This window comes from Lethenteron reissneri, chromosome 71 (assembly GCF_015708825.2).
Source record: "Lethenteron reissneri isolate LAM-NWPU_2019-01 chromosome 71, ASM1570882v1, whole genome shotgun sequence".
Taxonomy (NCBI): domain Eukaryota; kingdom Metazoa; phylum Chordata; class Hyperoartia; order Petromyzontiformes; family Petromyzontidae; genus Lethenteron; species Lethenteron reissneri.
The window spans coordinates 2175065-2188007 of record NC_083849.1 but is presented as its reverse complement, the minus strand read 5'-3'; the positions used below and the strand labels follow the sequence as shown (position 1 = coordinate 2188007).

The window sequence follows — 12943 nt, the reverse complement described above, 5'->3', positions numbered from 1 at the left end:
TTGTCGTTACTTTGCAATGATGATGGTGTGGTGGTGACGGCGGTGATGATGACAACGACGACGATGTTGACGATGATGACGATGATGTGGTGATGTTTTGCAGGCCGGATCTGCAGGCTGAGCTGAGCCATCTCCAAGCGGAGAGAGACCTCCTCTCGTCACAGATGCAGAAGGATGCCCTCCTCATGCAAGAGAAAATCTCACTCGCCACACACAGGGGTAGGGACACGGGGACAGAGACACACGGGGAGAGAGACACACGGCGAGAGAGACACACGGGGAGAGAGACACACGGCGAGAGAGACACACGGGGAGAGAGACACACGGGGAGAGAGACGCACGGGGAGAGAGACGCACGGCGAGAGAGACACACGGCGAGAGAGACACACGGCGAGAGAGACACACGGGGAGAGAGACGCACGGAGAGAGAGACGCACGGAGAGAGAGACACACGGGGAGAGAGACACACGGAGAGAGAGACACACGGCGAGAGACACACGGGGAGAAAGACACACGGGGAGAGAGACGCACGGCGAGAGAGACACACGGGGAGAGAGACACACGGGGAGAGAGACGCACGGGGAGAGAGACACACGGGGAGAGAGACACACGGGGAGAGAGACACACGGGGAGAGAGACGCACGGGGAGAGAGACGCACGGCGAGAGAGACACACGGCGAGAGACACACGGGGAGAGAGACGCACGGGGAGAGAGACGCACGGCGAGAGAGACACACGGGGAGAGAGACACACGGCGAGAGAGACACACGGCGAGAGAGACACACGGCGAGAGAGACACACGGCGAGAGAGACACACGGCGAGAGAGACACACGGGGACAGAGACACACGGCGAGAGAGACACACGGCGAGAGAGACATGGCGAGAGAGACACACGGCGAGAGAGACACACGGCGAGAGAGACACACGGGGTAGGGACACGGGGACAGAGACACACGGGGAGAGAGACACACGGGGAGAGAGACACACGGGGAGAGAGACACACGGGGAGAGAGACACACGGGGTAGGGACACGGGGACAGAGACACACGGGGACAGAGACGCACGGGGAGAGAGACGCACGGGGAGAGAGACGCACGGCGAGAGAGACACACGGCGAGAGAGACATGGCGAGAGAGACACACGGCGAGAGAGACACACGGCGAGAGAGACACACGGGGTAGGGACACGGGGACAAAGACACACGGGGAGAGAGACACACGGGGAGAGAGACACACGGGGAGAGAGACACACGGGGAGAGAGACACACGGGGAGAGAGACACACGGGGAGAGAGACACACGGCGAGAGAGACACACGGGGAGAGAGACACACGGCGAGAGAGACACACGGGGTAGGGACATGGGGAGAGAGACACACGGGGAGAGAGACATACGGGGAGAGAGACACACGGGGAGAGAGACACGGGGTAGGGACATGGGGAGAGAGACACACGGGGAGAGAGACACACGGGGAGAGAGACACACGGGGAGAGAGACATGCAGGGTAGGGACATGGAAACAGAGACACACGGGGAGAGAGACACACGGGGAGAGAGACATGCAGGGTAGGGACATGGAGACAGAGACACACGGCGAGAGAGACACACGGGGAGAGAGACACACGGGGAGAGAGACATGCAGGGTAGGGACATGGAGACAGAGACACACGGGGAGAGAGACACGGCGAGAGAGACACAGGGTAGGGACATGGAGACAGAGACACACGGGGTCTCTCTCCCCTATGTCCCTGATGATGATGATGCTGATGACGACGATGACGATGCTGATGACTATCTTGACGATGACGATGTTGATGATAATGATGCTGATGTTGATGATGTTGATAACGATGTTGATGATGTTGACGATGACGATCTTGACGTTGACTATGATGATGATGTTGATGATGATGTTGATGATGATGATGATGATGTTGATGATGATGTTGAAGTTGATGATGTTGATGACGATGTTGACGACGACGATGATGTCCACGTCCCAGCGGAGGAGGCCTGTGCGGAGCAGCTCCGGCACCTGCGGTCTCTGGCCGAGGAGCGCGGCGCGCTGCACGAGGAGACCCAGGCTCGCCTGCAGCAGGCGCAGCACGAGCTGCAGCAGGCGCAGCACGAGCTGGAAGCCGCCCGCACCCAGCAGCAGCAGCAGCTGGAGCAGCTGCAGCAGCTGCAGCAGGAGCTGCAGCAGGAGCACGGAGCGAAGGATCAGGGTGCCCAACACACGCAGACGAACAATAACAGGCCTCGTCGTCGCTACCATCGCTACCATCATCATCATTGCTATCATCATCGCGATCATCGCTACCATCATCATCATCGCTATCATCATCATCATTGCTATCATCATCATCGGTATCATTGCTACCATCATCATCATTGCTATCATCATCACCGCTACCACCATCATCATCACCGCCACCACCATCATCATCACCGCCACCATCATCATCGCGATCATCATTATCGCTACCATCATCATCACCATCATCATCTCCACCATCATCACCATCATCATCTCCACCACCATCATCACCATCATCATCTCCACCATCATCATCGTCATCATCATCGTCATTATCGTCATCATCATCGTCATCATCATCACCATCATCACCATCATCACTGCCACCATCATCATCACCGCCACCATCATCATAACCGCTACCATCATCATCACCGCTACCATCATCATCACCACTACCATCAACATCGCTATCAACATCATCATCGCTACCAGTGTAGTTGTTGTGATGGTGGTGGTGGTGGTGGTGGTAGTGGTGTCGGTATTGGTTGCTATATGATGAGTTGTGGGTGAGTGTAGTTGTTGTTGTTGTGATGGTGGTGGTGGTGGTTGTAGCGGTGCGAGCCGTCGAACGGGACCTCCGCGCTCGCTACGCGGATCAGCTCTCCGGCTTGGAGCAGAGTCTGAACCAGGCACGCAGGGAGCACGGCAAAGCTGGTACGCACACACCACTCGCTCGCTCACTCACTCAGTCTGAACCAGGCACGCAGGGAGCACGGCAAAGCTGGTACGCACACACCACTCGCTCGCTCACTCACTCAGTCTGAACCAGGCACGCAGGGAGCACGGCAAAGCTGGTACGCACACACCACTCGCTCGCTCACTCACTCAGTCTGAACCAGGCACGCAGGGAGCACGGCAAAGCTGGTACGCACACACCACTCGCTCGCTCACTCACTCAGTCTGAACCAGGCACGCAGGGAGCACGGCAAAGCTGGTACGCACACACCACTCGCTCGCTCACTCACTCAGTCTGAACCAGGCACGCAGGGAGCACGGCAAAGCTGGTACGCACACACCACTCGCTCGCTCACTCACTCAGTCTGAACCAGGCACGCAGGGAGCACGGCAAAGCTGGTACGCACACACCACTCGCTCGCTCACTCACTCAGTCTGAACCAGGCACGCAGGGAGCACGGCAAAGCTGGTACGCACACACCACTCGCTCGCTCACTCACTCAGTCTGAACCAGGCACGCAGGGAGCACGGCAAAGCTGGTACGCACACACCACTCGCTCGCTCACTCACTCAGTCTGAACCAGGCACGCAGGGAGCACGGCAAAGCTGGTACGCACACACCACTCACTCGCTCACTCACTCAGTCTGAACCAGGCACGCAGGGAGCACGGCAAAGCTGGTACGCACACACCACTCGCTCGCTCACTCACTCAGTCTGAACCAGGCACGCAGGGAGCACGGCAAAGCTGGTACGCACACACCACTCGCTCGCTCACTCACTCAGTCTGAACCAGGCACGCAGGGAGCACGGCAAAGCTGGTACGCACACACCACTCGCTCGCTCACTCACTCAGTCTGAACCAGGCACGCAGGGAGCACGGCAAAGCTGGTACGCACACACCACTCACTCGCTCACTCACTCAGTCTGAACCAGGCACGCAGGGAGCACGGCAAAGCTGGTACGCACACACCACTCGCTCGCTCACTCACTCAGTCTGAACCAGGCACGCAGGGAGCACGGCAAAGCTGGTACGCACACACCACTCGCTCGCTCACTCACTCAGTCTGAACCAGGCACGCAGGGAGCACGGCAAAGCTGGTACGCACACACCACTCGCTCGCTCACTCACTCACTCACCTACTCACTCGCTCGCTCACTTACTGACTCGCTCACTCACTCACTCACCTACTGACTCACTCACTCAGTCTGAACCAGGCACGCAGGGAGCACGGCAAAGCTGGTACGCACACACCACTCGCTCGCTCACTCACTCACACACCACTCACTCACTCACACACCACTCACTCGCTCACTTACTCACCTACTCACCTACTCACTCACACACCACTCACTCACTCACACACCACTTGCTCACTCGCTCACTCACTCACACACCACTCACTCGCTCACTCGCTCACCTACTCACTCGCTCACTCACACACCACTCACTCACTCAGTCTGAACCGGGCACGCAGGGAGCACGGCAAAGCTGGTACGCACACACCACTCACTCGCTCACTCGCTCACTCACTCACACACCACTCACTCACTCACACACCACTCACTCACTCGCTCACTTACTCACCTACTCACCTACTCACTCACACACCACTCACTCACTCACACACCACTCGCTCACTCACTCACTCACTCACACACCACTCACTCGCTCACTCACTCACCTACTCACTCGCTCACTCACACACCACTCACTCACTCAGTCTGAACCAGGCACGCAGGGAGCACGGCAAAGCTGGTACGCACACACCACTCACTCGCTCACTCGCTCACTCACTCACACACCACTCACTCGCTCACTCGCTCACCTACTCACTCGCTCACTCACTCACACACCACTCACTCACTCACCTACTCACTCACTCACCTACTGACTCGCTCACCTGCTCACTCGCTCACTCATTCGCTCACCACCCCACTCACTCACTCACACACCACTCACTCACACACCACTCACTCACTCACTCACACCCCACTCACTCACTCACACACCACTCACTCACACACCACTCACTCACTCACACCCCACTCACTCACACACCACTCACTCACACACCACTCACTCCCTCACTCACTCACCTACTCACCTACTCACCTACTCACTCGCTCACTCAGTCTGAACCAGGCACGCAGGGAGCATGGCAAGGCTGGTACGCACACACCACTCACTCGCTCACTTACTGACTCGCTCACTCACTCACCTACTCACCTACTCACTCGCTCACTCACTCACACACCACTCACTCACTCGCTCACCTACTCACTCGCTCACTCACTCACTCACACACCACTCACTCGCTCACTCATTCACCTACTCACTCGCTCACCTACTCACTCGCTCACTTACTGACTCGCTCACTCACTCACCTACTCACCTACTCACTCGCTCACTCACTCACACACCACTCACTCACTCACTCGCTCACCTACTCACTCACTCACCTACTCACTCACTCACCTACTGACTCGCTCACTCACTCACACACCACTCACTCACTCGCTCACCTACTCACTCGCTCACTCACTCACACACCACTCACTCGCTCACTCACTCACCTACTCACTCGCTCACCTACTGACTCGCTCACTTAGTCTGAACCAAGCACGCAGGGAGCACGGCAAGGCTGGTACGCACACACCACTCACTCGCTCACTTACTGACTCGCTCGCTCGCTCACCTACTCACCTACTCACTCGCTCACCTACTCACCTACTCACTCGCTCACTCACTCACTCAGTCTGAACCAAGCATGCAGGGAGCACGGCAAGGCTGGTACGCACACACCACTCACTCACTCACTCACACACCACTCATTCGCTCACTCACACACCTGCTCACTCGCTCACTCACTCACTCGCTCGCTCACTCACTCGCTCACTCACTCAGTCTGAACCAAGCATGCAGGGAGCACGGCAAGGCTGGTACGCACACACCACTCACTCGCTCACTCACTCACTCACACACCACTCATTCGCTCACTCACACCTGCTCACTCGCTCACTCACTCACTCGCTCGCTCACTCGCTCGCTCACTCACTCAGTCTGAACCAGGCACGCAGGGAGCACGGCAAGGCTGGTACGCACATACCACTCACTCGCTCACTCACTCACTCACACACCACTCATTCGCTCACTCACACCTGCTCACTCGCTCACTCACTCACTCGCTCGCTCACTCGCTCGCTCACTCACTCAGTCTGAACCAGGCACGCAGGGAGCACGGCAAGGCTGGTACGCACACACCACTCGCTCACTCGCTCACTTACTGACTCGCTCACTCACTCACCTACTCACCTACTCACTCACTCACCACTCACTCACACACCACTCACTCACTCGCTCACTCACACACCTGCTCACTCGCTCACTCACTCACTCGCTCGCTCACTCACTCAGTCTGAACCAGGCACGCAGGGAGCACGGGTCGCCTGCTGCAACACGCTAACACCACTTGCCCCAACACCTGATGACCTGATGACGGAGACTTGTGTTGCCTCCGAAACGTCGTGATTTTTTATTTTTTATTAATTTCAATTTCATTTTTTACCTACGTGACTTTTACCGAAAAAACTCAGTAGTATAAAAATTTCCCTTATATTATTTTGTATCGACTCTGTGTTTCTACTCGCCGCAGTGGTGGCGCTGCGCCAGGGTGAGCGCGAGTGGAGCCGGGAGAGGGAGCGAGCCAGGGAGCTGACTCAGACTCGCGACAGGCATCACCACGAGCAGCTGCAGCAGCTGCAGAGCCACCTGCAGCAGCTGCAGGCGGACGGTAGCCTCATGAAGGTGCACTCACTCGCTCGATCACTCACTCACTCACTCGCCCAACCACTCACTCAGCCACTCACCCATCCACCCACTCACTCACCCAACCACTCACACAACCACTCAGCCTCTCACCCACTGACTCACTTACCCACTCACTCACTCACCCAATCACTCACCCACTCACTCACTCACTCACTCACCCACCCACCCACTCACTCACCCACCGAGCTGGCTCAGACCCGCGACAGGCATCACCACGAGCAGCTGCAGCAGCTGCAGAGCCACCTGCAGCAGCTGCAGGCGGACGGTAGCCTCATGAAGGTGCACTCACTCGCTCGATCACTCACTCACTCACTCGCCCAACCACTCACTCAGCCACTCACCCATCCACCCACTCACTCACCCAACCACTCACACAACCACTCAGCCACTCACCCACTGACTCACTTACCCACTCACTTACTCACCCAATCACTCACCCACTCACTCACTCACTCACCCACCCACCCACTCACTCACCCACCGAGCTGGCTCAGACCCGCGACAGGCATCACCACTTGCAGCTGCAGCAACTGCAGAGCCACCTGCAGCAGCTGCAAGCGGACGGTAGCCTCATGAAGGTGCGCTCACTCGCTCGCTCGATCACTCACTCACTCGCCCAACCACTCGCCCAGCCACTCAGCCAACCACTGACTCACTCACCCACTCATCCACCCACCCACTCACTCACCCACTCACTCACCCACTCACCCAACCATTCAGCCACTCACCCACCCATCCACCCACTCACTCACCCATCCACCCACTCACTCACTCACTCACCCAACCACTCACACAACCACTCAGCCACTCATCCACTCACCCACTGACTCACTCACCCACTCACCCACCCACTCACTCACTCACCCACCCACCCACTCACCACCCAACCACTCAACCAACCATTCAGCCACTCACCCACCCATCCACTCACTCACCCATCCACCCACTCACTCACCCAACCACTCAGTCCACTCACTCACCCACCCATCCACCCACTCACTCACCCATCCACCCACTCACTCACCCAACCACTCACACAACCACTCAGCCACCTCACCCACCTGACTCACTCACCCACTCACCCACCCACTCACTCACCCACTCACTCACCCACTCACTCACCCACTCACTCACTCACTCACCCACCCACCCAACCACTCATTCACTTACTCAACCACTCACTCACCTATCCACTCACCCACCCACCGACTCACTCACCCACTCACTCATTCACCCACCACCCACTCACTCAGCCACTCAACCACTCACTCACCCACCCACTCACTCACCCACTCAACCACTCACTCACTCACCCACTCACTCACCCACTCACCCATCCACCCACTCACTCACTCACTCACCCATCCACCCACTCACCCACTCACTCAACTCACTCACTCGCCCACTCACTCAACCCTCTCTCTCACTCACCCACTCACCCACTCACTCACCCACTCAACCACTCACTCACTCACCCATCCACCCATTCACCCACTCACTCAACCCACTCACTCACCAACCCACTCACCCACTCACTCACTCGCCCACTCACCCACTCACTCAACCCACTCACTCACCAACCCACTCACCCACCCACTCACTCGCCCACTCACTCAACCCTCTCACTCACCCACTCACCCACTGACCCACCCGCACGCTCTGACGGTATCAGTACCCCATTTACGGCTGAAACAAAGGTGGCCGGGAGGGGTGGGGGGTGGTGGTGGTGGTGGTGGTGTTGGTGGTGGTGTTGGTGGTGGTGTTGGTGGTGGTGTTGGTGGTGCATGTTGGTGCCAGCCACCCACCCTCCACGTGCGCCGTGTCGGCCTTCACAGAGCGCCTGCTGCAACACGCTCACACCACTTGCCCCAACAGTCTATTGAAGGCTACACGGGGGGGGTGGGGGCCTTTGCCTGTGCGGACGTACGCAGGCGACGCTGAGGCAGGAGGGGCTGTTGCAGCAGTACAAGGCGAGGAGAGTCGGAGGGCAGCAGCTGGAGAAAGGGCAGCGTCACACAGGTGGGCAGTGGAAGCCTAGCACAGGCCACAACAACTCACCCACTCGCCCGCGCACTCACTCACCAACTCGCTCACCCCCTAACCCACTCGCCCACGCACTCACTCACTCACCCTCTCACTCACCCACTCACTCACCCAGTCATTCATCTACTCACTCACCCACTCACTCACCCAGTCACTCACCCTCTCACTCACCCACTCACTCACCCACTAACCCACTCACTCACCAACTCACTCACCCGCTAACCCACTCGCCCACGCACTCACTCACCCTCTCACTCACCCACTCACTCACCCGCTAACCCACTCACTCACCCGCTAACCCACTCGCCCACGCACTCACTCACCCTCTCACTCACCCACTCACTCGCTCGCTAACCCACTCACTCACCCACTCGCCCGCTCGCTAACCCACTCGCCCACGCACTCACTCACCCTCTCACTCACTCTCTCACTCACCAACTCACTCACCCGCTAACCCACTCACTCACCAACTCACTCACCCGCTAACCCACTCGCCCGCTCACTCACTCAATCACTCGCACTCTTATTACTCATGCGCTCACTGAGCTACCCACCCACCCACTCACCCTCTCACTCACCCACTCACTCACCCACTCACTCACCCACTCACTCACCATACGGTGTGTGTACTGTGTGTATACTGTGTGTATTCTGTGTACACTGTGTGTGTGTATATATACTGTGTGTATTGTTTGTGTGTATACTGTGTATGTACCGTATATACTGTGTGTGTGTGTACTGTGTGTGTACTGTGTGTGTGTGTGTGTGTACGTACTGTGTGTGTACTGTGTGCGTATATATAGTGTGTGTACTGTGTGTGTACTGTGTGTGTACGTACCATGTGTGTGCTGTGTGTGTGCCGTGTGTGTTACTGTGTGTACGTACTGTGTGTGTGCCGTGTGTGTGCTGTGTGTGTACTGTGTGTGTACTGTGTGTACGTACCATGTGTGTGCTGTGTGTGTACTGTGTGTGTACTCTGTGTGTACGTACCGTGTGTGTGCTGTGTGTGTGCTGTGTGTACTGTGTGTGTACTGTGTGTGTACGTACCGTGTGTGTGCTGTGTGTACTGTGTGTGTACTGTGTGTGTACGTGCCGTTGTGTACTGTGTGTGTACTGTGTGTGTACGTACTGTGTGTGTACTGTGTACGTACTGTGTGTGTACTGTGTGTGTGCTGTGTGTGTGTGCTGTATATATACTGTGTGTGTACGTACTGTGTGTGTACTGTGTACGTACTGTGTGTACTGTGTATGTACTGTGTGTGTGTACTGTGTGAGTGCTGTATATATACTGTGTACGTACTGTGTGTGTACTGTGTGTGTGCTGTGTGTGTGTGCTGTATATATACTGTGTGTGTACGTACTGTGTGTGTACTGTGTACGTACTGTGTGTACTGTGTATGTACTGTGTGTGTGTACTATGTGTGTGCTGTATATATACTGTGTGTGTACTGTGTACGTACTGTGTGTGTGCTGTGTGTGTACGTACCGTGTATACTGAATATATACTGTGTGTGTGCTGTGTGTGTACTGTGTGTGTACTGTGTGTGTACTGTGTGTACTGTGTATTTACTGTGTGTGTACGTACTGTGTGTGTACTGTGTGTACGTACTGTGTGTGTACTGTGTGTACGTACTGTGTGTGTACTGTGTGTGTGTCCTGTGTGTGTGCTGTAGGGTCTCTGAGCTCCGTGCTGAAGGATCTGAGAGCGTTGAGTGTGGAAGTTCTCACAGAAGACGCAGAGGAGGGAGGGAGACCCGATGGTTGAATAACTCAAAACACGTCCACACGTGTGTACGTACACACGTGTACCCGTGTGTACGTACACACGGGTACACGTGTGACTTTACACACGGGTACACGTGTGTACGTACACACCAGCCGGCGTTCGCCACCGAGTGCCGCTGACGTCACCACGGCACCTGCGCCAGGCTAGGTGCACTTTGAGGCTATCACGTGACGTGCCGAATGCCCGCTGGCAGGAGGTCACGGGACAGACCCAGCAGAGGCGCCGTGGGTTGACTGACTGAGATGACCGGTAGATGCAACCACCATCTGTGCCAAAGTTACACACAAAGACAAAGAGTTACACGCGCACGCACACAAATGCATACACGTGGACACATACACACATGTACACAGACAAATACACAGTATTCAAACACAAAGATCAAACAGAGATCCCCCGTGTAGCCTTAACAGACTGTAGGGGCAAGTGCTGTTAGCGAGCACCTATGAAGGCCGGAACGGCACACTGAGGGGGTGGGTGGCCAGCACCACGCCCGACCGCCTTTGTCTCCCCAGTGGCGATGTTTACACACCGCACCAGGTACTCATTTAAGGCCGAGTCGACCTAGGGGAGGCCCGGGACCGGTTCAGATAATCGTCACTGGTGTTAGCCGTGAGCGGGAATCGAACCCGGGTCGCCAGGTTCATAGCGCAGCAGTAGCGCTAACCGCTATACTACCGCTACACTACCGCTCCCCCTTAAACACGCACACATGTACACATTCACAAACCATGCACAAGCCTTAGACAGCTTAACAAAGATCTTCCATAGCGCCTTTCACAGACTGTTGGTGCAATTGCTGTTAGCAAGCAGCACCTATGAAGACTGGCACTGTGGCACACGAGCCCAGTGCCGATGTTTTATACTTGTACCCAGCACTGATTTAAGGCCGAGTCGACCCAGAGGAAGCCCAGGACCAGTTAGAATATTCACCGTCATCGGTTGTGAACGGGAATCGAACTCGGGTCGCCGGGTTTGTGGCGCAGCGCGCTAACCACTGCGCCACCGCTCGCCCGCATGGACACGCATATACACACGTACACACGCATCACGCGCGCGCACACACACAGGCACGCAGATTAACCTCAGTTACTCAGAATGCTTGGGCAGTTTGACACGGAGCGGGCTTTCGCGACCAATATTTCCCATAATAGACGTTTTCCTTGGGCCAGATCACGTAAATGTGTCGTCAAACTCACGGCCAATCGGTGAGGGAGTTTGTCACGTGACCAATTCGTTACTATCTTTTTGGTTCTTTCGGTAAAGTCACGTAGAAGGGAAATAATAAAATAATAAAAATAAAACATAATGAAATAATTCTCACGACGTTTCGGCCACAACGCAAGCAGCCGTCCTCAGGTGAAGAACAGGTCTGTCGGGGAGACAGCGTCTGAAACTTCAGGTCTGTCGGAAAGACAGCGTCTGAAACTTCAGGTCTGTCGGAAAGACAGGCGTCTGAAACTTCAGACGCTGTCTTTCCGACAGACCTGTTCTTCACCTGAGGACGGCTGCTTGCGTTGTGGCCGAAACGTCGTGAGAATTGTATTTTATTATGTTTCATTTTATTATTTTATTATTTCCCTTCTACGTGACTTTACCGAAAGAACCAAGAAGATGAATGTCTCAGTCACGAAAGCTTTAAATCGAAATTTAATTAGTTACTAGTTCAGTGTTTGAGAGTGAAGCCCACAACAATATTGGCGATTCGAGTAGCTGTGACATTTTTGACGCCACCCCCCCCTCTCGTCACACGGCGTCACAAAAAGTCAGACCCCCCCCCTCCTCAAATATGATGTCACAAAGCTCTGCCCCCCCCCCCAAAACCATATTCCCATTTTGAAAATGAAACATGCTTCAAATCGCTTTAAACTGTTGTCATTCCGGTGCGTTCTAGATTTGAAGCTTTCGTGACTGCAAGGATTCATATTCTTAGGTTTTTTCGGTAAAGTCACGTAGGTGAGAAATGTAAAATTAATAAAAGTGAAATCAATTATTATTTGTGAATTATCAGTGAAATAAATTATTCTTTTATATTTATCTCACTTTTATTAATTTTATTTTGTCACCTACGTGACTTTACCGAAAAAACCTAAGAATATGATTCCAGTGCGTATTTAATGTGGCGCTGCACTTTGGCAGCAATCATCAGGTGACAGCCACAGATTTGTGGAGAAATCCTCGCTCCTGTTTCGTTCTGAGATGGACGGAGGGATACATGTGGCGCCGTGACTTGTGTGGCAATCAGGTGCGAAGATCATGTGGGGGGGGGTTAATGTTTTCATGTAAATGAC

The 12943-nt window shown here is 55.2% G+C and overlaps 1 protein-coding gene across 3 annotated transcripts in view; it reads left to right on the top strand.

Moving 5' to 3' along the window:
* Positions 1-11961, top strand: part of LOC133361112 (coiled-coil alpha-helical rod protein 1-like) — a 33984-nt gene extending 22023 nt beyond the window's left edge. For all 3 annotated transcript variants that reach the window (XM_061579954.1, XM_061579955.1, XM_061579956.1), the window contains 6 exons: positions 104-219; positions 2002-2223; positions 2871-2972; positions 6648-6799; positions 8755-8842; positions 10540-11961. In XM_061579954.1, coding sequence (XP_061435938.1) covers positions 104-219; positions 2002-2223; positions 2871-2972; positions 6648-6799; positions 8755-8842; positions 10540-10631 — 772 coding nt within the window. In that variant the 3' untranslated portion in view covers positions 10632-11961. The remainder of the gene's footprint in view (positions 1-103; positions 220-2001; positions 2224-2870; positions 2973-6647; positions 6800-8754; positions 8843-10539) is intronic.
* Positions 11962-12943: the final 982 nt, after the last annotated feature.